This window comes from Lepisma saccharinum, chromosome 26 (assembly GCF_977018435.1).
Source record: "Lepisma saccharinum chromosome 26, izLepSacc3.1, whole genome shotgun sequence".
Taxonomy (NCBI): Eukaryota; Metazoa; Arthropoda; class Insecta; order Zygentoma; family Lepismatidae; genus Lepisma; species Lepisma saccharinum.
This window is the reverse complement of record NC_139254.1, coordinates 12,457,564-12,484,925: the sequence shown is the minus strand read 5'-3', so window position 1 is coordinate 12,484,925 and position 27,362 is coordinate 12,457,564. Positions and strand designations below refer to the sequence as shown.

Here is a 27,362-nt window from a genome sequence, read left to right as displayed (position 1 = left end):
AGCGTGCGTGGTTGACAAATATAGCCATCGCGCCTCAACAGCTTGCACAGTGTGTCGTATGGTATGTGAAATTTTCGAGTAATACATGTACTATAGCGCCGCCACGCGACTGAAGTCTGTAAACCTCCACTCACTCGATACTTACATCCCTTCTGCTTATGGATCCCACTTTAAACTGTAGGTCCAGTCCCGATTACCCTTACTGTGCATAAAGTGAACTTAAAACACCAAATTAACCAACCTACGCTTCTGCTTATACTACAACAAGCTGCTCAGAGATACGCATGCTAACCTCTTGTATAGAACCGTTTAATTTTCTGACATCTCCAAGGGATCACCCTGTACATCCTACCCAAAAGAATCAAAGCCACGGTACTAGTACATTGTGGTAGTAGTTTCCTCACTTGATGTCTGCTTTTGGAAAATTTTATGAGGAAATAAAAACTGTTTAAACTTATGGGAATGAAGCCTAGAGCTTATCTAGCTTGTTCGTGTGTTTAAAACTTGTTAAAAACTATGTTGAAAATAACTATATATATATTTTTTTTAAATCAAAATTTTGTGTGAATATTGCTATTTTATTGTATTATAGTACAAGGTTATTCAAATTCTATTTAAAAAGAACTTGAGAGGTATGTGGCCTGTTCTAATAGCCAATGTGTGTATATAACCTTATTGAAACACGAATGTGTGTGTTTAGGTTGAACTTTGTACCCGTAAATCATAAATGTTACTGCACCACTGCAATTAATAATTACAACAACTACATAATGAATCATATGCTGTATTTCCAAAGCTACTTGGTCAACCGTGTGGTTAAACCAATGAATATAGGTTCGAATCCGGTTCTAGTCATAACTGTTTCTTTCTGTGTGTTCTTTCATCAGTTTCATCAATCCACCTCTGTTGCAATTAAATTGGAGGCAAAAAAGTGGGATGAATTTGGGTAGGATGTACAGGGTGATCCGTTTGAGATGTCAGAAAATTAAACGGTTCTCTACAAGAGGTTAGCGTAATTCAGTACATTACCGGAAGCAAAGTTTTCACTGTTCTGCAACATAGCAGTTATTTTCTGTGTAGATGATCCTTTTGCATGTTATTTTTAGGCTACTGATTGCCTTTGACATGCCATTGTACAGGGTGTACATAAATTTTGGGAACACTTTCCTTAATTCATTTTACAAAGAGTACAAAAGATATAACTTTCATGTTTTGAAAAGAAAGGCTCTAATTTTGTTTCCACTTCACACCACATTTCCAAGATTTGATATATATGGACCACGTGTAAATCGGAAGATGTCAACACGATATTCAAACTTGCCATATCTTACTCATCGTATGGTCCCTTCTCGAATACTTGGCTTGAGTTTCTATACCATTCTTGGCAAAGGCGACACACTGATCCTATCCTTTATGAAACCCCTACAAATCACACAGAGACAAGTCTAGCGACGCCGGTGGCCATTTCCTTAGATATTTGTTCATTTTTCCAGCGTTGAGGCAACTTTGCGTGTACATTACGAGAGAACTTCCTGCGTGTCTAATATCCAAAGTACGCTGTACTTTTGGATTGATTGATTGATTTATTTAGTTTATTTTACTTCGCGTTTTGTGCCTTGGCTAATTTGCGAAGATGGGGATGAGTGATGAAATTGATGAATGGACATTCACAAACAACCAAGCCCGACCGGGATTCGAACCCGGGACCCTTGGCGTCGCAGCGCGATGTGCTAACCACTCGGCCACACGGTCCGGCATTGTACTTTTTGAGAATGTTTAAGTCTCTAACGATGATTAATGGGAATGAGTATCTGTGACTATAATAAGTTTACGAAAGTGTTACCGAACTTTATGTACACCCTATATATTCATATCCTTGCAGTGTGATATTGTGATATATGTTTTCAAGGCGCATTATTTCTTCTCCGCAGGTGAAGCACTCGACGTGTTGTCGCAGGGGATGCCGGTTCTTTCTTCTGGAGGAGATCGTTCAGCCAACAACGCTCGTGAACGAAACAAAAGATGCCTGCCAAGCATGTGAGTACACTCTGCTAATATTTCGCATCCCTTGAGGTGTTTTTTTAAGTTAACTCTTCCTCTGTTTTAGCCACAGCCTCTCTTTATACACTGTTCCGGGAATCTCTGGAGAAAGATCGCGCATAATGGTAGAGAAGGGGAGAAAGGAAGTGGGCGGAGCGATGCAGTACACGCTCCTGCAAACGGCTGGTAGAGTGAGATTATTTCCGTAACATCTTTGGCTGTTATGCATTTGAAGCTTCGGAACGAGTCAGAACTCTCGAAGCAGCCAATTAACCAAGCGAGCCGCTGACGTCATCTCAACCCAGAACCTATCGCTAAGCGCCTTTCTCAGGTTCTACACTCCCACTAGGCTCGCTAGACAGACTCGCGCAGTCCGCTGGAGATGTTCCGAAAGTAATTCGACTCTAGCTGAAGTTGCTTTTCCCCCTTTACGTAATCACATTCTCTCTCACACGTTCACTGCCCGAGCTCTCTAGAGTCACTACGTGCACAGAGACGTGTTTTCTCGTTCGCTCGCTCCAAAAATTCCCGAGACAGAACATAGTTCGCTCTTCGCGTCTTTTTCTCTCTCTCTAACTCCCCCTATTTTTTTTTTCAAAGACGCGCACACACACGCGAATTTGGTGCAGGAAGGGCCATAATTTATTCTTACCCCAGGTGCAGAAATCTCTAGATTGGGTAATATTTTGGCGTTTGCAACTGTAACTACAAATTGATCTCTCTATTAAAAGATAAATTTTGGCCAGGGACGACTAAAGGGGCGGGTGCCGCCCTCGGGGAGGGGCGTCAAACCCGAGTGTCCTTGAGTAGCGCCAAAACCTTATTTCTGATTACTAGATGTCGTATTTTAGGTTTTTAACCTATTTTTTTCCTTTACAGGTATGTAAGAAATAATAAATTATGTCAGAGTTTCGTTAAAAAAGCAACAACTGGCGAAGTTTTATAGTGCCTAAGAAACCTATTTTGCTTGTTAGAACCTATTTTAGGTTTATGCTCCTAAATCAAGCCTTTTTAAAGGTTGTTATATATTTTTGAAGGTTTTACAGGATTTTTATGTCACACAGAGGCATTTGCTGTTTTTGGTCACGAAAAAATTGAATGAGGAACGTGTTTGAAACGTACTATCTGTCGATTTCCCTTCCTCCAAGTCCATGGTGATTTTTCAAAGCTCTAAACAAAGCGAAATATCTGGTGCCACTGTTACCTGTACAGTCCAAAGTGCAAACTTCTGATCCGCATGGTCTTGCTCACCTTCGCGTCACTTTGGTGCTTTGTGGCATTCACACCTTGCAAACTAACATTTCAGCATTGAAGTTTGCAGCACTGACTTTTGTTGAAAGATTATTTTCATCATGTAAGATGATCCTCACAGACGAAATTGCGGAGTTTGACTGTAGATATAATGAAAAACGATTGTTGCCTAACTATACGGCGAAGAGTGGATTTTACTAGCAAATTCCCAATGGTGAGTTCTGCCATCGCCGAAGGGTTAGGCAACACACACAACGTTATGCAAGATAGTGCGTATTTCAGGATATAGGTGTCGCATTTTCACAGTATTATTCTCGAATTTTGAACTAATTTAAGATCTTTTGAACCTACTTCAGGATTTTTCGAGCCTAACTTAAGATTTTTAGGACCTATTTTAGGATTTTTAGAACTTATTTTAGGAACCTAAGAGCACACTTTTTAGAATCTAAAAATCCGAGGTCTACTGATTACATAACCACGTTTGAGTTTATTTGTAAGTCCACATTATAAACAGAAAGGCTAATCGGGACTGGACTTAGTTTAAAGTGGGATCCGAACCACTATGTGCCTCCACCGACTGCGTGGCAATTTGTTTTAAAATGAGTTGGATTTTTTGTTGACAAGAATTAATTAAGTTGCTGCATCATAACATAACAAGTATTAAGTAGTATTGCAAAATCATGTAGCAGTTAAAGCCAAGAGATTACTGTTATTTTGATCTTGGGTATTAAATGCGCACATACCTGCAACAAACGTGTTCTTTAATAGTGCCTTTCACGTTCAAGTCGCCCGTGGAGCGGCGGCTAGCGCGTCGGGCAGTGATAATGCGTCTGCCGTCAAACTGGATGCAAGCAACATCCGCGTAACATTCTGCTAGCTAACTGTTATGTAATGAAATAAGTTCTTACAATTGCATTGTTGCAATTAAAATGAGCACGTAGCTTGTTACAAGAGGTGTTGGAATTGATGTCCTCCTGCATCCACACATTTACGGCATATTTATAGGAATTTCTCACTAACACGTATCAGTTGCTCTTTCGAAATTGCTTCAATTTATCTCCTGATATTTTCTTTAAATTCTTCTAATGTATGGATTCAGGTTTAGAAGCTTTGTAACTCGCCACGCAGATGTCACGGAAATGTCTGTGTTTCTTCTGCAAGGCACCGGAGGGATTTGTGAGGAGTATGTTCCAATCGTACTCCGTCGTCGTCTAGTTTCTCCTCAGTAAGCACACACCGTTTCACCCTTCGCTTCTTGTCAAGAAACACCCTGTTTCCCTTAATTTGTTCACAAGTTTTCGAACAGTGTCTCTGTGTGGAACAGGAACATTTAAGAGTGGTACATAAAAATTTGTTATTTTAAATTGTACGTTTATCGTGATATTATTAGACTGAATAGAAGCATCAGTAATAACTATTCTGAGACAAAACAATCTAAGACACCTTAACACTTCACAAACACGTGAAAACTGGATACCAGTTATCTAGGTTGACCAGACATACTCTTTTTTTAAGAGTATTATACTCTTTTAGAGGTTCATATACTCTATACTCTTTTCAATTTGCAAAAATCCCCAAATATACTCTTTTCCTTGCTATTTAATTTCATTCATTATTTTACGCGTAAAAAGGCCTTAAAATCCACAGAACGGAAAACGTCAAGATGTCAACAAACTGAAGTATTTACTCCTTGACTCAAGAATTTCCTATGAACAATTTCAAGTCATTTTCATATTCCATCAACAAGCAAAACATATTTCAAATTCATTGGAATTTAATGATTATGATTAGGGCTGAGCCGATACCACTTTGAACTGATACCGATACTCTTACCGATTCCCACCGATACAGATACTTGAAAATTGCAATAATTAAAATGTGTTCAAAATATTGATCAATATTGGTGTGTAAATATTCTCCTCCAATTATATGCATCAACATACCAAGAAATTTGCTTTAGAATATTCAAGAATTGCATCAGAATATTAAAATAGATATTATATAGTCACAAAATATAGTTTTTTGTGCAAAATTAGTGTAAAATGAAAAGGAAGTTTTAATTTTGCATAATTTCCAGGATAATTAGGCTGTCAAGAAGTCGAGCGGGATTTTTGCTGACCCCGTGAAAGAGCAAAATGCATGCGCACCTTCAACCTATAGACTATACTCTTTTTGGTCAACAAATATCTGGTCACCCTAAGTTATCTGTATACTGAAGCAGTGACGTGCCCAGTGCCAAAGTCAGCGTAAAGCTATGGGTGTAAATGCCGGAAGACGCGCTCTCACTGCTCCGCCGCTGCACAGACAACTTGACCGTGAAAGGTACTGTAGAAACACTTAAAGTATTTTAAAAGTAAGGCTATTTATTATCTTTCGTCATTATAACATGATAACTAGGGCTAGGATTTTGATGCAAATAAATATTTTTTTTTGATAAGGCAGAAAGATTGCATAAGTAGATAGGAACGAGTTTTACACGTAAGTTAATAAATTGCGATGCCTTTGTTAGGGCATTTTTTTTTTGCATTTTTTGACCCTTTTTGGGGTAAAGGTAGTGTTTTAAACTTTTAACCTTCTAGCGGGCGCGTTCATAATCGTGTCACCAGCGGGCGCGTGACGCATTTTTTACGTCATATAGTATCATTCATTATGAGCAAGGATTTTTATAATATAAACGTAATTTTTTTTGGGTCTACATTTATTTATATCATATCTGAGGTAAATATAAATGAAACATATTGAAATACAAGTTAGAATGCTGAAAAAAATAAAAAATACAGTACGTAACTTATTACATATTTATATCGCACCACGCTTTTCATCAGCAGGCGCATGTCGTACTTTTTACGACAGATATTCCTGCTGAAAACCTAAATGTTACAAGTAATTTTTTAATTTTTTTCAGCATTCTAACTTGTATTTCAATATGTTTCATTTATATTTACCTCAGATATGATATAAATAAATTTAGACCCAAAAAAAATTACGTTTATATTATAAAAATCCTTGCTCATAATGAATGATACTAAATGATTCACTGTCATATTGATTGACTTCTATATATTCGTCACTTAAGACACTATCACTGTCCAATTCATGTGATCCCTCTTCATCAGAAGAAACTTGAAGGATACTCTGAATTTCGCTCACGTCTACGTTTTGTCGACTCATTTTCAACAATGACCTAACGAGAAAATTACAGAACAGGAGCAGGCGCGCAGCGCAAACTTTACGACACGGTGTTCTGATCTGAAATAAACAACAATTGACAGAGTATAACATATGGATTAGTAACAATGACTGCTAATATGCAACACAAAATACCTCTTTGAGGAATACATATAAAGTATAGGTCGACAAATTCAAAGGAAACACAAGAAAATTAAAGAAAATTACTTTTGGCGTAAATTTTGCGCAGGCGCGCCCGCTCGAAGATTAAACCGTTTGTCATTTTTCGGCCTTTAAGTCATATTATGCATTTTTCTACATTTTGGTGAAAGAAGGGGCATTTTACATGCAAATGTAACCCTTTGAAGGAGAGAGGTTCCCGACTCTCGTCTCATTGCCTTCAGCGCAGTTCTGAAGGACTGTGTTTGAAGAAACAAAGAAATTCTGTGCAGTATTGTTGATACAAGCTGTTGTGTAACAATTCAGCTCAAACAATGTGATTTCCCCCTTTATCAGTAAATGCATTTTCTTTAGACGGATTATTGTTAAAAAACAAGGGGTATAAAGTTTTGTGCTCTGCATCGGACATTTTGTCAGGGAAGCGATTTGCACTCCATGGAATTGAAAGTGACTTAACAGCAAGTGTCTCAAGTGATATTGTTCATTTCAAGTACGCTCCTCTTGTGTCGGTGGAAGTCGAGAGAATTTTTCCATGTACGTACACTCTTGTCCGACAATCGACAATCATTCACTTTTGAAAATTTGCATATGATTTTCGTTGTGTACTGCAACTCGGTACTGAAAGTGTAAAATATGACAAAAAGTGAACTTACTTACTTTTTAGGTCATTTTTCTAAGTTTATAGGGCATTTTCTAGCATATATTAGGTCATAAATACATTTTTTAAAGCTCATTTTTTGTCAATTTTAAGGTAATCAAAATACTAGCCCAAATGATCACGTTTTCTATTGGAGGAAGGTGGAAAGCAGGAAGACGAGGGTAGGAAAACGAGGGGAAGGGTGTGGCAGAATGGAAATTAAGGGGACTCCAAAAATTGAACTCGCCCGGGAGAAATTTTATCTTGAGCCGTCCATGATTTCAGCACCGATAAATCATAGAACGACGCGATATGTTCATTTCTTGGAGAGCAAGTTCCAAACACGGGATATTTTCGAAGACAGACGCTTCACAATGCCTCAGCGCCTGCAGGTCTCACCTCATATCTGCCCAGTCGCACAAACGTGTAACATGATCCGCCCAACATGGAAATTTCGGAATGTAGCAGGGTAAGGAAGGGGGGGGGGGTGCTTGTGGGAAATAATCGTGACGCCTTCCTTTCATGGCGGTCGTGGGTTGATGTCTCGTTTTCATTCTTCCTTTTTGTTCTCTCTCCATCTGGTGGGCTGTGCCAAGCAAAGGCCATCCGTCAGGCAGTGTTTTACGTCGCAAAGACTGAGGAGGGGACAGTATTGTTTTTCGACGTGCCTGTCGGAAGGACTGGAATTCAACCTGCTTTAAGAATGGTGTCGAGAGAAGGCATAACCAAATCAGGATAATATTTTATCCGGATATTGGATAATTTCCTATCCGGGTTTAAAATATCCGCATATCCGAATGTGTGCATTATCCGGACATTTTTATCGTCTATCCGTTTTAGGGCTATCCACGTATTCTTTTATTCGTCATGTTCTTATTTCACTACGTATTTTTTAGAAATCCTTCATCAAATCTGTACTATCCGGATTATCCTGTTATCCCTAGTCTAGAGTGTACGATTCAGAGATACCAATAGGATATCTACACGCAGATAGGATAGAATAGGATATCTACTAAAAAAACAAACTATATAGTATGGTTATAGCACTTGCATTAGATATGAATTTTTCGAAATCCTCATTTGATGAAAGAGGTTTGTTCGCAAGTCCAAGGAAATTTCTGAAATTATGGCGTTTCTTGCGAGTGAAGCCATTGCTTTTATCTGTATATCCATTGAAACAAATATTGTAAACACGGACACGCTCTGCGTGGCTCCGCCAGATGTCGCTTCTAAAACCGTACGCCGTTAGAGTCTAAGTCCTACTAGAAAATGCATGCAGCAGGAAATCTAGCCTCGTTGGACTCAGGCACGTGAGACTGCTCTTCCTTTGACACTGATGGGTTGCGACATAACTTCCCCCAAAACAAAGGCATAACTAATTGCAAATAATCTTATTTTGCTCTTGGAAGCGAGGAATATGCTTACAGCCTCTAGGAAGTTAACATCCTAGATTTCTTAACTGTGGAAGCTATAAGGGGTAGTTGTAAGTCAAGGCTAATAGGGGAAGCATTGGCTTCGGATGGGAAGTTCACGTTTTTGAGCGCCCGTTCAGCGCCTGGAAAAGCCAGAACAAGCACCCAATTCCCGAGCAATTTTCCATGGACATCTGGGCTGGAGCTGGAGAAGTGTGGGGGCGTGAGAAAGTTCCGGAATTTCGCGGATTCGTTTTACGGAAACGAAGAGAAGAATTCAGCGCACGTGTGCGAGAATCCTTTTTTTTTCTTTTTTAAAAAAAAGGATGAAGTAATTTTTCTCCCGGTTCATCCCACGGTAGATTTTTCATGGATATTAGATAAATTTTGCGTTGATGATATCATTCCTCGTCTGGCACTAGAGCTGAACGGATACCCATTCCCACCTATACCGAAACCGAAGCTTGAAAATTGCAACAATTAAAAGTGTTCAAAATATTGATTTATATCAGTGGGTGAGTGTTCCACACCAACTATAAACATCAATTTCCCAAAGTTTTACCACAGATAAAGATATATAAGCAGATCTTCATCTAAGGCAGGAAAACCGGTGGACGGACATCCCACTGGGAATCGCTATTCGCGAGAAGTTTTGTAATAATCCGCTAAGAGGCGCTGAGAGCACCACTCGCACTTTTGCTTCCACTTCTTCTACCAAACAGAATAAGAGATGGCGCTGCTGAATTTCACCGCTGTCTAGGTCAAAAACTGACGTCACAAAACTCCCCCCTTCCCGGAGGGATGGGGTTTCCCGAGAAACGGCCCCCTGCGATTCTGCGAAGCCTCGGTGCTTCCGTGGCTTGGCTATCGAAAATCGGCGTGACTTTTACTAGCGGTTAGGAAACAATAGAATGATGCCTATATATCTTTATCTATGGTTTTACTTTACAATATTCACAAATTACATCGGAATATAAAAATACTATGGAAACTTCGAGGCAGATAGGTGTTTCGGATTACACTTTAAACTGTAGGTCCAGTCCCGATTAGCTTTTCTGTGCACAAAGTGGACTTAAAGAAACCAACTCAAACCCAATTCAAACTTCGAATTTTGCATAACTTCCGGGATAATTAGACTGCGAAAGCATTGAGTGACATATTTGCGGGCCCCGCCAATAATCAAATGCAGAAAAAATTTCGGCCAGTATCGATAAAAAATCCAACCGATTCTTTCTAATACCGATACCGATACATCGGTAGTGTGACTCAATGGACAAGCCGGAACAACATAGTTGTTGTGTATTATATATATACACACACACATATATATCATAATGTTCATGTACTTTTCTATTTATTTGAAAGTATAACTACAAAAAGTACATTTTTGTCTTAGTGCTTTATATAAAGTGACTGTGCTTACAGGATCATTGTGCAAAGATGTGAATCATGTTTACTGCTGTTGTGTAATATAAAAAATGAAGTGAAGGTACAGGTCCGTAGCCGGAATTTTATTTTGAGGGTTGCTCATCCCTTATCAGCAGCCGCCATCTAAAGGCGAAAAAGTGAGGGTAGAAGCCCTGAAGATGAATTTCTCAGTATATTACAACTTATTATATAAGATGTTTAATCCTGCTAAGGTAATTAATTACAGCTACATACTATTTAAATTAGATATTTGTAGGATTTCGGAGCTGGGGGTTTCAGTTCCCCTAGGCCTCCCTGGCTACGTACCTGTAAATGTAATATTTTTTTGTTACAAAACTCTCACTGACTTTTCTTTCTCTTCCCTTCAGCCTGCATGGAAGCCTACAGTCACACGAGTGACAGGTATGCCTGCAATATTGGCTGTTCCAATATGGCGTCATCACCTAGGAAACCGAAGCAAGAAGTTAATGACGTAAGTAGTATTTCCTCATCTTACATTCACTGTATTTTATTTGGTGCAGGATGCATGGCATTTGATACCCTCGTTTCGCCGCTGCGAAAAATGCAGGTAGAAATTATTAGGCTAAGTATTTGCCCTATTTTTTATTTTTCATTTTTTTGTGTTCTTTGGCCAGATAATTTAGGCTCGTAAGTTTAATAAGCCATTTCAGGTCATTTCTAATAAGAATACATGAGTTTTATAGGGCTTGATTTAGTCAGAAGTATCCATACATCAAGCTCTTACATAACTACTTGTGCGATGTCGTCAGTGAAACTGGAATTGTATCCTCAGAAATGCTCCTGCCTTACCATTTCCCTAAAAGGAACCAAGCGCCTTCTGTTTATTCTCTTGTAAATAATCTCATCAAAATGTTTCCTCTCATGTTTAACGTGGTGTAAATAAGAGACAAGTGGGGTGATGCTTTCCATAGGTTTTACTAGTTGTGTATGTCTCCCCGGTGCGTAGTGGAAATGTGGTCACATTGTAATATAGGAATTCCGTCGGAGGCACATAGTGGTTAGGATCGCACTTTAAACCGCAGGTCCAGTCCCGATGACCTATCTGTGAACTTTTTTAAAAAAAACTAAACGAAGGGCTAGTTATAATGATAGTGTGTTCCTGCACACCCACTTTGAGCACTGCTCAATGTTATTCATCCTTCCTCATTGTCGCGATTATTTATTTATCTATTTACTTACTTAAAGTTTCAGATACAGCACTGAAAGACCATTTTATACTGAAACTGTAGCAACAAGAAAACAAAAACAACAACATCACAACAAAGACAGGATGACAGAGTAAAAATGTTACATATTCATTCTTAGCGATTGTCGGAAACTGCGTTTTGACAAGAGAATATCAATATTTAGAGGCAGGTTATTATATTAGTGGGGGAGCCTATAGTAAAGAGACCTCTGCAGAAGGGGAGAGCCTTGTAGTAGGAATATGAAAGAGCATTACGTTGCGGGTTGGCCGTGTGGGTAGGTACTCGTAGATGAAATTGGTTGACTAGGAATTCGGTTTTAATTTTGCCGTGGATGATCTTGTGCAAAAAATCCATGTCTGCTAGTTCGTGACGAGTGTGTGGTGACTGGATATTCAAAACACACATATTATCTGTTTTATGGAGATGTCTGAGAGGTATTCTATTGCGAGCAATGGCGAGGAAAAAGTTGAGGACAGAATCAATTCTGAAAAGATTAGTTTTAGAAGCCATGGTCCAGACGAGGAGGCAGTATTCAAGATTGGGGGAGATAAAGTATTTGAAAAATATGCTAATGGATGATTGGTTTTGGATTTCAGTAAACCTGTACGGAAGACCATGTGTAATGTGCTCATTGAAGTTAAGTTTTTCGTCGATGATAACACCAAGATCTTTTTGAGAGGAAACCTTTTTGATGGGACTGTTTTCGAGATTATAAAGAGAAAGCACTTTGTTCCTTTATAAGGAAATGGTGGAGCGAGAACATTTCTGAGGGTTTAATTCAAGTTTCCACTGGCGACCCACAAGTGGCAGAAAAGCGACGCTAAAAAAATCAAATCGTTGGCATATTGCATCCACAAGAAATAGAACGCTCGTTTTTGCATGCACCGTAAGTTATGTCGTGTTTGACACAGTAATTAATTGGCTCTACGACGCCAGGGGTCCCGGGTTCGAATCCTGGCCTGGGCATGGATGTTTGTGAGTGTCCATTGATCAATTTCATCATATCATCACTCATCCTCATCTTCGCAAATTAGCCAAAAGTGACACAAGAAGCGAAGTAAAATAAAGCAATTCAATCAATTGACCAATTAGGTGAAAAAGTCAAAATTTGTACATTCGTGGTTTTGCCATTGGTACGACGATATGGAAAATAAGAATCTCATTTTTCGAGCTTACACACAACAATTCTCAATGCTAATACAAAATAACATTGATTTTAGCATCATATGAAGATACGTAAATATGTATACAAATCCGTTCTGTGGTTAATCACCTACATCTTTTTTTCTGTTTGGTGTTTCGCCTCGTTTTGATACTAATCCTAATTACAAGTCGAAAATAACAATAATATTGCGAAATCTTTTGTTTGGAAACCGTGTTAAATTTAAAGAATAAAAAATTGATACTCTTTTGATTATATAAAATAGCGAAGTTTTCTGTTGCATCTAACAATGCCTTTGTCAGTTTTTAATTTCCGGCATCGTGCAGTAAAACAGTTGGTTTTGACAGGATCTCTTGTGAAGAACATCAACAATATATATATATATATATAAACGTGCAGCATATTGTTTCCAAGAATAAAGCCAATTTTGTCCAGTCGGTCCACCGTGTTCTTGCCGTTCGAGTGGTCAGCGGATGTTAATGAACAAGTAATTTCACGCACAGGGACGAACGGAGCTTTGATTAATAACAAATGAACCGCGATTGTGCACAATGTACTCATAATAACATTATTATGATTGATTCAGTTTCCTTTGTTACTGCCATGTTGTCGAGTTGGCGGTTACCCGTTGGGTACAAATTAGTGATAGTAATTAGCCAGCAACTCGGGCATCAACACAAATCTTCCTTCCCTTGCCCTAGTTACCACATGCAGGGAAAATTCAAAGTAAACAATTTGGCGGTTCTCTTTTGTGACGTGACGTGAGGATGAACGAATAGTTGCCTAAACAAGTACACTGACCTAATCCATGCGTTACACAGGACTTGAATACAGGACCCTTGGATCTGTATCACACTGTCATGCCACTAAGAATTGATTGAGTTGGTGTTTTAAGTCCACTTTATGCATACTAAGGCTAATCGAGACTGGACCTACAGTTTTTAAGTGTGATCCGATTTACTATGTGCCTCCACCGGAATCCCGCTCCTTGATTACAAGGCGACGACGCTACCACTTTGCCATCGTGGAGGTCCTACGCCACTAAGAAGTAAAGATGTTCCCTGTGCTTCAATATATCCAAATGATCCTTGTATCTACAATCATTGTAATATTATAAATAAGAACTTTCGTTTTCGTAGTGCCTTAAATTCTTTAATTTACTTAACGTTTCGAGACGGTGATTCATTCCCACACCCCTCCTAGCACGCATCCAGAATTTCCTCAACACCCCATAAATATTAACTTGGAGGTGTAAAGGTGTGTTTAAAACCAAAATTATCGTAAAGTGAGCTTGGCTTTGTGAAAATTGTTAATGGGTATTTATGGAATTTTGGAGGGGGTTGGGAGTGTGTGAAGGAACGCCGCCTATAGGGTAGAGAGGGGGAGAAAAACTTGTCAAAATTTGCTCTTGCAGTTTTATTCCTAATATTTCCCTAAGAAATTCTTAAACCAATCGTACGGACTTGGAGACAAAAATACGGTCCGTTTGCCATGTGCGTTCGGTATTTTCCTTTTCAAAAGTTTGCAACGCTTACAGGAAATCGGGTAATTCCCGTCTCCCATTACACAATCCCGTTTCTCTCACTGTTCATTGGTGGAGCCGTCTCGCGTCACTACTTGCGCAGAGACTTGTTCTCGTTCGCCTGGTCTACAGTTAGCTGGTACGGAGTTTAGTACACTCTGTCTCGGGAATCTGTCGATCAAGGCTGCGCAAAACGGCAAACAAGGGGCGAAAGCGAAAGGGCGGAGCACAGTAGTGCGTTCTGCTGAAACGGCTCGTATATTGTGAGCACATGCAAAAGAACCTCCGCAGAACCGGGTGTCCTGTGCATCGTACTCGAGCGTGGAGGGAAGGGGCAGAGAGGAGCAGGCTTCAGCGTGGGCCTCGCTGAACGGATGAAGGGGAAGATGCGCGAAGGCTTCTGGCCGAAGGTTCTTCTGTTTGCACTCACTTCTCCTCTTACGCGTTCATTGGTCGAGTCTTACATGCGCAGATTACTTGTTTTTGTTCCTTTGCTTCAGAGATTAACAGAACTGAGTAGAGAGAGAGTATAGTTACTAATTAGTAGAGCTCGGATAATTATAGATTTTGCATATTGCATACGCAAATGCACATTTAAGGATTTTTAACTAAAAATGCATATTTTATATGCAGGTGCATATTTGTATGAAAATAAGTTGATGTTGTGCATATTTTTGTACCCACAACCAACACCGAGCATATAATGTATTTATTTTTCTTCTCCTCGCTTCTCTTCTCTTTTCTTTATCGTTTATCTGTCTTTCGTCTTTCAACAACTTCAAACAAGTTACAACTTCAGACAAGCATCAAAATTATAGAAGACGTTAAAGAGGTCCTCGCCCAGGTTGAAGATCCTGCGTATGTACAGAAATTGGATGCAGTATTCAGAAAGAACAGTGGGTATGCAACAATGGTGAAAGTTTGCAATATTCTGCATACAAATGGACAACGTGTGGATGATCTGGAACTTGATGTGTGTGACTTTGTTGCCCTAATCCACTTGTATCTTACGAAGTGGAACGTGTGTTTTCTGAATGTAAGACTATTCTAGCTGAAAACAGAAGGAGTTTAAATTTCGAAAATTTTGAGACATCATGTTGTTATCAAATGCAATCATGATCTTGATCATATTAGCCTAATTGAAAAAAAATCTGTGTAGCGAATGAGCATTCAGAATAATGCATATTCATTGCCTGGCATGTAATCTTTTATAGTTTGTAATATACAGCATTTATAAATTAAATGTTTTTTAAAGTGAATATTTAAGTACATAGGCTATTTTACACTTTTTTAGTGTATATTTGCATGCATATTTTGCTTTTTTTAAATGCATAATTATCCGAGCCGTACTAATAAGCTTTGCCTGTCTTTATAACAACAAGATTTAGATTGAAATGAAATCGCACTGCTTATCTGAAAAGTGGTAGCAGTCGAAGGCTCAGTCTTCGTTATTTATGCAGCAGAGAGAAGATTGGATGTGGGTGCCATCTCTAATGGGTCAGCCCGCTTGATCCATTTGAAGAAATTTTCCTGGAGGAGGATATGTGACGTGAGGTGCCGAAACGTAATGGCTCGACTGGCGGGAACAAGGAAAACGACTCCACTGTCTTTCTTTTCAGTCAGCCTGGCGGAATTCTTAGTGAAACGAGTTTTCGAATCGATGCCAGTTCTCTTATTTCAGAAATTTGATAGCACGTGTCGCTATGTACCAGGTTCTCTTACGAGCATGTGAAAAATCATCTCATTTGCTCAGTTACAAAAGTAACCTTTTGGGGGTTTGAACTGGAAACTTCACACTAGACAGTCAGAAGCTGATAGATTTCCATGCAAAAGATGCTCTGGTCCATGGGCATCCAGAAATTTTTGTAATGGGGTCAGGCCATTGACAAAACTTTTATTCCTTTTTCTGTTATTTATCGTCGATTTTCTTCCACTTCTGGCTAATCGCGACGATGAGGATGAGTGATATGAGGAAATTGATGATGTAACACACTTGAAGCCCCGTGAACGGATTCGAACCCGTTGAATTTGATTTGTTGTTTTAAGTACACTTTATGCACAGAAAGGCTAATCGGGACTGTGCCTACAATTTAAAGTGGGATCCGAACCACTGTGCCATGTGCATCCACTAGCATCGTCGCCTTGTAATTAAGAGGTCCCGGGTTCGATACCCAGTGGAGGCACATAGTGATCCTGACCCCACTTTAAATTGTAGGTCCAGTCCCGTTTTGCCTTTCTGTGCATAAAGTGGACTTAAAACACCAAATCAAACCATGTGCACCAAGAGGGCCATCCAGACTTTTTTTAAAATATAAAAGTAAAAAATCCTATGATGATGCGAGTTTTCTTTGGCATTTCGACAATTTCTTTTCATAACAAAGATATTTTCGACATCCAGTTAGAATACGTGTGCATGGGGGAGGAGAAGGTGATAGGAGTTGTTTTTCCTTGCCTCTTGTAATTGTTATAATTTTAGGGAAGTGTCCTGTAGTGTATAAAGATAGGTTAGTGAGTGAAGATGATTCGGATTAGTACGTTATTACTTAAACACACGTTGTATTCCACGTTACCAAACGAGGATAAACATCTTGGCCAGTGGCGCAACTTCAAGGAGGGGGCGGGAGAGGGTACATTTCGGAGGGTTTTTTTCGATTTCTTGATCACGTTGGCACTACCCATCAATAGCAAAATCAATCAAGCAGTCAATCATTATCCACCTTTGGAATCGATTTACGAAACATGGCGGAATTATCAGGTTTCGGATCGTACCATCCCCATCAACTATTCTTTCCAGTGCATCTTTTAGCAGGCACTCATTATTAGCCAAAATTGTTTTTTTTTCTTTCTTGAGCTCTCCCAGCATTGTTCTTTTACCATCGTCTCTTTCCATCCTTAGTTTGTCCGGCCATTTCGCACGCTCCATTCTATCTTTACCATAGCCACTTTTCCTCGCTTCGACGAAGCATCAAGTTTTTGGCACCATACAATGCTGTAGTCCAGACAAAACACTTCATTAGTTACTTCCTTTGTTCAGAAGGCGACATAAAGATCACTTGTGTAGTCTCGTCAGAAATGGCAACGGCGTTCCGGTTCGTTTATTATTATTTAGATATTTCACCACATTTTCCTTTTGAATTGAATTGTGAATGAAATTGTTAATTCTCTTTAATAGGACATAGCAGAGCTTTCACGTAAGTTTTCCCAATACATGAAGATGGGTTGTTTGGGCCTCCCCTGTGGCGGAGTGGTAGAGTCGTAGCCTTGTAATCAAGGAATCCGGGGTTCGATACCGGGTAGAGGCACATACTGGTTCGGATCCCACTTTGAACTGTAGGTCCAGTGCCGATTAGCCTTACCGTGCATAAAGTGGACTTAAAACACCAACTCAATCAATCAATGAAGATGGATTGTTGCCGCGAGGGGAGTTAGCAGAGTAACAATGAATCCAATCCTTTAGCACCGCAAAAATAACAATATGGACATATATTTCACTTGCACAAATTTATTTTTCAATAAGTATTATTACGTAATACAAAGTATTGAGGATATGTAGATTTTTAAATTTTAAAAATAACAAAATTCCAGAAGCCTCGTGTCCAATGTATTTTATATTGTTTGGTGTAAATATTTTTATATAAACTATTATTAGGCGTTTAATAATAGCACGTCATTTCACTAGTAGTTAATCTCGTCTCTCTAGTAATCAGAGACAAAATAAGACAGCAGGATGTTAACGAAAGTAAATCGTTCCATTTCGCGAAAATTTCGAGCCCTGTTTGCATCTAACAGGTAGCAAATCTGGTGCTTGTTTGTTCGTATGTGTGTGTACAGAATTGAAAAAGTTATTCAGACTTACCAAACGCATTACAGTTTGCTTTGACATACTACAAGGAAATTTAGCTGTTTACGCAATTATCGCATTTGTTCTCCGTTGTACATGTTTCCCAGCTGAAACTTTACATGCACAAGTTTATGTAAAACATGAGAACAAAGCATAAGTTTATGTAAAACATGAGAACAAAGCATGTTTCGTCCAGGAAAATAAACCCCTCCAGTTCCGAATTTATGAAGGTAATTCAAGTAAAAGTAACGAAGTAACATTACTATTGCTCTTGCAGCTTTGATAACGCGTTACTGCAATGCAAGTACCGAAAAAGTAATGCGTTGTTGCGCAGGGAGGGACAACCCTCCTCGATGGAATAAGGAAAAATTGCCTACTTCTCCTGCCTCTCCTTCTATTTGCAACACTTTTTCCTACCTTTCGATCTTCGTTTCTCAGTTTTAGTAGAGTCGAATTACTTTCGGAACATCTCCAGCGGACTACGCAAGTCTGTCTAGCGAGCCTAGTGGGCGTGTGGAGCCTGAGCAGGGGGCTTAGCGATAGGTTCTGGGTTGAGATGACGTCAGCGGCTCGCTTCGTTGATTGGCTACTTCGAGAGTTGTGACTCGTTCCGAAGCTTCTAATGCATACCAGCCAGAGATGTTATGGAAATGATCTCCCTCTAACTCTTCGTTCGTGTTTGCTTCCTCTTTTCTTGATCATTTATTTTTCTGTTTTCACTTCCATTTCCTGGATGTTTTTTCGTTATTCTTTCCCTCTGTATATCTTCAACCATTCCTCTTTCTTCTCTGTCTCTTCCTGGTGAGTGATTCTGTAGTCCTCTATCTCACTCTCTCTCAATCTTGCTTTTCTAGTCTTTCTTTCTCTCTCTCTCTCTCTCTCTCTCCAGTGGCGAAGCGTGACATTTTTACGTAGTCATCGCAAGACTTGCCAAACGTCAGGGTCAATCTTTCAACCGTGGAGGAGGAGGTGGGATTTCTACATTGATAATGATGATAACAGTGTTCGTACAGACGTGTGAAGTAGAGATGGCCAAATTCATTTTCTTCTACCTTGTATATGATCGTAAAATAAGGAAGACTAAACTTTCTTAAATTCTAGCCGAAAAATGAAAAAAATTGTTAAGTCTCTCTCCGAAATCCGGGTAGTAAAATTTCCGAATCGAGATTTTAAAATTTCCGGAATACTGATGATGTTGACCATCCCTGTGTGAAAGTTAGGGAAATGGTTCTGTCTAAGTAAGTATGTCATGTCACCTCGAGAACAAAAATCTTGATCAGTCTTGTCATTCGTAAGCATAGTAAACACAAAACAATTTCGTGTTTTGTAAAGTAAGAACATTATTTTCAGAAAACGATATTTGAACCGCAGGATCAAAAGAAAGAAAAAAATTGAAAAGGAGAAATACTGTGAAGAAAATACAATGGATCCAGAACTGCTCCCCCCCCAGCTCTTTCTAGCACTAACCGTGGGGAAATTTATGTTTTTGCTTACTTATGATGTCACTGAAAGCCTGCCGTGTTTGTAAACAAGGGGGCTGAAAAAAGGCCTCTTATGACCAGACCTTCAAGAGCCTGACACCACTGCACTCAACAGGAAACGTAGCGGGACGGCTGGGTACGGGGGATAGAACTGGGCTCTCCTTTCGATTCGTTAAACTTAGCGAATCTCTTGAGTATTTCTATCTGTTTCACGGCGTCGAGTGAAAAAAAATTCGCTCAAATATGCGAGTATTCTGACTTACTTTTTACTTCTTCTCTAAAATATTTAAAAAGCAATTTTTTATTATTTTACTTTGTCATCGCTGCATCTCCCGATGACCGGACGCTTCGCCTCTGTCTCTCTCTCTTCTACATCTTTTCTTCTGTCTCTCTCACTTTCTATATGCTTATACTGTGCCGCGTCTTTATTTCAAGTCTGTTCGGGGAAAATCACCTAAGTCAAAAGTTTACGATCATACAGTTATTTGTGTTTGTACAGACATAATATAAATATTGCATCATCGCTGTTTAGAGTCTTTAGACACGCCCAATATAAAATTATACACATAATATTTTATTTATTTATTTATTTATTTATGTCTCAAGTCATAATTGATATGTTTGATATTTTTAACAATATATGTCAGGGGAATTCAGTTTTGTTTTATGTTTACTCTCGAACAGAGAGAGAGAGTGACGCTCAGTTTTTGACGAGACAATATGGCCGAGTGTGCGTGGTAGTTTCATTCCGTCCATCGCGTTGCATTGCACCAAGTTTGTACATACATGTAATCTTTTGTTTTATTCAATATATCTTCGTTATCATCAGTGAGTGTCATTTGCAATCATCCGAGTCGAATCACCTTATGGAATTCAATATGGTCCTCCACTCCAGAGGTATGGGTTTGTGATAGCGACACGCAGTAAGTACTATCATTTTCTTTGGCGTGCATCGTACAAATTAGACAGACCCATCTCGGCCCAACAGGCAAGCACATTTTGGTTCATCAGTGGCCACACACAAAACATTCATTTTGGTCCAGTGACCGGACTCATTCAATTTATTTGAACACAACAGGTGAATGCCCAATTACAGTGTTCTACACTTTCTGATAAGGATAAAACATGTTAACGTTAAAGTAAATGTGCACAACACAAAGTACAGTTACTAAAAGAATACGTTATAATAATAATACAAGTTGAATTGAAAGAGTAACATAAAATATCAGGCTATCCAGTACAAATATAGCCTATATGGATACGAAATTTCAAATATTACAATGTACAACGTATTATATTTACAGTCAATGTTTCAGATCAGAACCACTACGTACAAAACAAAATATTAAGATATATTAATATTTAATTTACATAACATATGAAATTAATATATACACAGTAAAATTCAAGGATGGAAGAGTCCGCAATACTCGTTCTGAGTTGTTGAATGAGTTAATATTTAAAACAAAAAAAAATCGGTAAATTATTAATTAACATTAGCATAATTTTACAGTTCCTGTTTATTCATTTATATAGGGTCAAGGGGGGACAGATGGCGCACATTTTCAGTCAACACAAAAAGCTGTTTATTTATCTTTTTATTTATTTTCAATGTACTTTAGATCATTTTTCAGTTCTTTAGGAACAATAAAAATGTACGATGTCTAAGTTCTGTATCACCATGTAGCGACAATATGCACGCAAGAAAATGGTAGCTTTTAGCCATCACGTGTGGGACAGATGACGCAGTGGGAATGCGATCTGAATAGAACAGTTTAGCGCCTCACATCTTCTTCCGTAGCTCCATTTTTTCACTCTTCCACACGCAGAGCACTTATCAGGATAAATTGAACGAGTTTCATGGAACCAGCTTACGTATTTGATGCATTGTATCCTGTTTGCTGTGGACGTTAACTGTTGGTACACTTGTATGCACTCTTTTAGTTTCATTGTCGGTAATAGATGCGTTGCGGTCACAGAAATATAAGCGAAGATGAGTTCGTTACCGGGTGTGATTCGGATCCCACTTTTAAACTGTAGGTCCAGTCCCGATTAGCCTTCCTGTGCATAACGTGGACCTAAAATTTTGAAATGCTAAAAAGAGGACATATCAAGCTTGATGTGCAGTCCATCACTTTATAACTGTTGTGATGCTTAACAGTATGAAACGCGAAAGAACCTTCCGCAGCACTTACTTTATCTTCATGTTCACTGCCAGGTTTCGTGAAAAACTGTGTCAATTTTGTAGATGAAGCTTCACCTCTGATGGCTCTTTTGTGCTTTTCGCACGCCACGTCTGCTTGCAAGTCTAGCACTCCTTTGCTTGCCACAGACACATATGTACCGGGTTTACAAACCATGCACTCGCCTTCAAAATCGTCTCTACCACGTGTAAAACATGAATACTTTTCTTGTAACCCATTAGTAAACTTGCACTTTCCTTTAGGTAACTTCCACTTCGAAACACGAACAAACGAATGACGCGGAAATCACATCGACCGGAACTTGAAACTGTAACAACAAACGACTAACGGTTAGCGCATCGTCCAGTACTGCCAACATCAGACGTTTAATGATTCGAAAAGTTGTAAGTTCGTGATCTCTGACCTATGATGATTGGATAAAAGTAAAAAGCCGGACATTTTAACAGAAAGCAAAAACCCGCCCGGACGCAAATTTCAGGGTCCGAAAAGAGGACATGTCCGGGAAAACCAGGACGTATGGTAGTCCTACCTAAAACTCAAACTCAAACTCAGTAAGCGAAGGTGAACATTAGCCGGTAACCTTATATCCGGCAATTCCACAAGTAGAGTCCAGCGCAGATAATTCTGCCGTGCAATGCGCGACAGAACTAAAGAAGCAGTGTTGCTAATGGAGCAGATAGAAAAATCGCTGCGGTGCGCCGATGCACAGCTGTTACGTACAACAATAAAATTAGAGAATTCAGGTCTATCTAACGTTGAGTTTTAAACGTCATGCATTATACCAGGACTAGGATTAATATGTACTAACAAGTGACTATGTATGTAGCTACATACATATGGACTAAAAATTCGCAAAATATGAACTAACACATAAGTAAAATTACCAAAAATGCTGCAAAGAAGACTTCTTCATACGATTCCTTATTTGAGTGATTTCAAACAAAATAAAAATATATATATATTATTTTTCATTGCATTAATGCACTGGTGGCGTTCTAACTTTTCACTCCCAAAACCCGTATACACTGGTATGGAACTGCAACGGCAGATAATAACATGCCAACGTGTTAAACCGCTACAATTGCACCATAACACTCCTCCTGAAGCAGTATTATTATTTCCTCTCTGAGATCGGCGACAGTCGGTTGCCTTTGTTGTACATTTACAAAGGATGCCGGCTTCCACAACAATAACAAGTACATATACTGCCACTAGACGATAAGCTGCGCGGCTTTTTCTTTTGTTATGAACCAGGGCCGGCGCTAGTCATTTTGCCTCCCTGGGAGGTGGCGGCAGATGCCGCTCTATTTCGACCCCCCCCCCGGTCATTACGCAGCAACGGAAAATTGAAAATCAATATATTCCTAACTAAAACATCAAAATATAAAATAAATAATGAGACTTCTTATGCTATTTCAATACTATTCAGCGCAAAAGAATATCTCGCTCGATCACAGTTTTCAATAGGCTTATTTTTTTCTTCTCTTCAAATTTTGCCGCTCTGGGCGATGGGACGGTTCGCCCTCCCCTTCCGCCGGCCCTGCTATGAACTTGGTCACCCATCAAAGCATGGCAATTTTAACACAGAAAACAATATGTATCGCATTAAGCAGCAAAAATGACAGCCTCCTCTATGCAATTTCTACAAGAACACGTGCCGGAGCCAGAGTTGAAATGATGTTGGAGCCACATAATTTATTTATTTTGAATAATTCCAAAATTATGAAATATGAACAATTTGTTGCTGCTGTTCGCTGCTCTCTTGTCAAAATGCTTTATTGGGATGCTAACACCATGACTGGCTTCCTCCTTCATGAACTCGTGCACGTTGCTTAGAATTTCCCGAGCTTGGCTATGCAAGGTTTTTGATTTCAACTTCGACAGAACTGGAGGCATTATGGAATTTAACGTTCATTAGCAAACACACACTTTTACATAAACACACGCAATACACGCACACAACGTCAAACCGGTCAAATACTTAGTATAAAATAAAAATATGGTGCTTCCAATCCAACAAAACTCACCGCCACTTAATCTGCCTTTTCCCCTTCCGTGACAGAAATAGTGCTTCATTATTACAGTTGGCAACACTAGTTACTAGCTAGCCAATGAACATGCACTGCATAAAAGAAGCAAGCACTACGCCGTGCTATATTGCCACATTAGCGTCCCTACCGAGCGGTGGGAACCGCTAGCTGGAGCGCTATTTAATTGTTTTCAATGATGTTTGCGCGAGTGTGTCCAGGAATGGAATGACAATGTGGCAACAATAGCGAAGGTTTTCGAGCAGGGTAGAACACATGATGCTAAGAGAGAGGGAGACGAAACGAAAATTCGTTTCTACGCAACGGCAAATTTACGTGTGTGGCACTCTACATGGAAAGAAGTCGCCTTCACAGGTAGACTCTGTCGCTTGTCGACTCGCTTCCCGCACTTTCATCTTCTCGTTGATCATACGCTGTGCAGCTTTCTGATGTCTTCCTCCGTCCAAGATGCTCGTTCCGTTGATTTCTGGTGCGTTTTTGGCATATTTCTGTAAAAAAGTGGAAAGAGTAAAGGCTGAGGTGATGAAACGAGTAGAACATATGGTTTATGAGTGATAAAACAATAATATCAGACTCCGTAGTACATTACTGATATTGTAAACTTTCGTGTAAATATAAAAAACGCCGCCATCTGTCGTACTCAATATTGCGTCATCTTACCCCACAACGTCGAGATGTTTTCACAAAACCTCACCAGATGGTAACACTGACCTGAATATACAAAACAAGTGTGGAAGTGCAGTAGACAAGCTTCCCGAAAATGCGTTTGAAAATTTCTCAGTTGCTTCCTATGCGAGATCTATGATGCTTACAAAATAGTAGTAATAAATATATTTCACTTACCAGCTACGTCCTGATGACGTAAAAGCCTTATAGTCTCTCTGCTATCTGATGTATCGGGAACACAACGCTCATTCGTTCGTCCTGTTGTCTCTTCTTCAAAAATGTGCAAAAGTGGCGCCAGTGGCCTGCACCTTCTATGATGCGCAATCTGTCCGCCTGCGCCATCTGTCCGCCCTTTACCCTATCTTTAATTGATTCAGTGTGACTTGTGACGGTCCTGTGAATCCGCACAATATAATTATATGTTTATTGAAATTATTAATTTCATATTATAAAAAACACTTTATATTAACGTTTAAAAAAATGTATAATTATTACTTTGTACAACGTTAATTATGTTTTATGTTATTTATTGCACTATACGCTGTATAAACGAGATATTTGGAATTCTAACGTTCCTATAGCAACAAGAATCAATAGTCATTATGTGGTAGTGTGTCTGACAAAAATGGAAATATAGGTAATAGTGAACTGCATATTGCTTAGTTATTTCACTAATATATAGACCTATAGAAGTTGTATCTTCACCTTCGCGTTTTATTTCAAATATTTATGAACTAAATGTGATCGTGCAAATTATTGACTTGTGAACGTCACAGTATAATTGGTGGTCCAGTATTGTGGAACGTTATCAGCACGATCTTGAGTGATGTGTTTTGCGTAAGTGTTAACTTACACCATTGTTCTCGTGAGTCTAGTTTGTACATAAATTTATATTATGTACGCATCAAGTAATCCTTATAATCTGAGATCCAAAACAAGTCTTACAGCTAGATCTATCAATTGTGGTGATGAACCTGATGAATCACAAAATAAGAATGGTGCCATGAATATGGTGAAGTGCTGCAAAGACCCCGATAAGGAAAGGTTGGTAGCTTGTGAAAATTGTGGCCATTGGTATCATTTACAATGTTTGGGTTTGTCCGATAAGCATTGGGAATTATACCAGTTAAATGAAAATTATTTCTGTACAGATTGTGATCCTTCTTATGATCCGTTCAGTATTGAAGCTTTCGTGGAATGGAAAAGAAGTCAAGAAAATGTTCAAGAAATTGACATTCGTCCTTCTGTGTTGGCAGAGACGTCAACGGGGCAAAGTAATGTTCCTTTTCAAATGTTTGATCTACTTGCAGAGTTAAGGAAAATCAGCGAGTCACAACAGGTGGAATTTACAAAAATTAGGGAAACTCAAGATTCTATGAGGCAAACTCAAGAGTCTCAACAGCTTGAGTTTACAAAAATGAGGCAAACTCAAGATTCTATGAGGCAAACTCAAGAGTCTCAACAGCTTGAGTTTACAAAAATGAGGCAAACTCAAGAGTCTCAACAGCTTGAGTTTACAAAAATCAGGGAATCTCAACAGGAAATTCAAACTTCACAGCAACTACTCAAGCTTGACTTCCACGAATTGAGTACATCATTACGAAAGGAATTAGCTGAAGTTGCCGAGTCCTGCAAATTAGCAACACGTTCATTACATCAGGAAATGGAAAGAGAAGTGCAAGGACTAACAGAGAAAATCGAGGAAGTCAACACTACTTGTACAGAGAATTCTGATAAACTTTCTGGATTTAATGATCAGATTACAGAATGCCAGAACAATGTTTCAGGGTTGTCTCGGCAAGTTCAAAGACTTGAAGCCGTTGTGAGCAAGGACGAAATAACTAAGCGCGTGGAAGCATGTGAGGAAAATATTTCTAAGTTAACATCTAATATGTCGACTAATGTTGAATCAAGTAATCCTGTACAAGTTTACAGTTCTCATGTGAATAGTAACTGTCAACCTGGTATTCCTGCACGGAACCTAACCTCTCCTAAATCATCTGATTCTTCAGCGTGTGATGTTTCTGATGATGAACACAATCGCATTGCTTCACAAAGACACAAACGTTCTAGAAATAATCGAATGAGAACTAGTAATACTAACAAGTTATGTCCATCAACCCGTTCTTTATATTCTGATGGTTCTGGTCAGGAAAGAAAGAGGCAAGTAAACCAAAAGTCAGCAAATCCGCAGAATCATCGACGTGACTATCCTGACAATTGTATGCGTTTGCTTACTCAAGAACCTCGACGGTTGGTAAGATTGAATGAACTTACTGTTCTTCCTAAATATTCTGGAGATCCTGAAAAATCAAGCCCACGTAAGTTTATTAAAACTTTAACGTCTTACTTAGACTTACTGCAAGTTCCTGACATGCAAAGGCTTGAATGTATTACTAATTGTTTTCAAGGACCTGCAGAAGGTTGGTATAATACTCATGTCGATTCGTTTACATCATACAAACAGTTTGTTGACGAATTTCTGAATCACTACACGTCTTATTCGTTAACTCAGGCTCAATTATCTGAACTTAGAAGTCGTAAATATGATCCTAAATCGACGAGTAGTATGGAAGTTTTTGCTATTCGTACGCATTCAGCATATTATAATTTAGTTGATCGTCCGAATGATGCAGAAGTTATTGATATTTTAATCAATCAGTTGCCCACATCTATTGCACAAACAATATTAGCTGCTAGATTAGTTAAAATGGATGATGTAATTGCGTTACTAAAGAGGTTGGATTTAGTGAATTCAAGATCAAACAAGAGTTTTAATGTTCATGATAATGTACGTGAAAAAAATTTCCGACATGATGGGAATAATTCTAAAAGTTTTACCGACAATAATAGTGCAAGGACAAAACTGAGAGTTCAAAGTGTTGCTAAAAGTTCATCGTTTGTGAACGATGATGAACCTAATGGAAATCAAGGTTCAAGACGTAACGTAAGACCTAATGATAGTGTTCATTTTGTTTCTTCTAGCGATGAAAATAAAAGAATTAAGATTCCACGTACAGATGTTCCGTTTGTTGCTGAAAACCAACAATCAAACTCCAGCCAGAAGACGATGATATTTAATAGAAATAATAATTTTGGGAAACCTAACCTAAC

The 27,362-nt window shown here is 38.9% G+C and overlaps 1 protein-coding gene across 1 annotated transcript in view; it reads left to right on the top strand.

Annotated features, from left to right (window-relative positions):
• Positions 1-27,362, top strand: part of LOC145979830 (transmembrane protein 59-like) — a 168,692-nt gene that overhangs the window by 83,527 nt on the left and 57,803 nt on the right. Inside the window, exons 2-3 of the mRNA XM_083112856.1 lie at positions 1,932-2,037; positions 10,485-10,588. Of these exons, the coding sequence (XP_082968982.1) occupies positions 1,932-2,037; positions 10,485-10,588 (210 nt within the window). The remainder of the gene's footprint in view (positions 1-1,931; positions 2,038-10,484; positions 10,589-27,362) is intronic.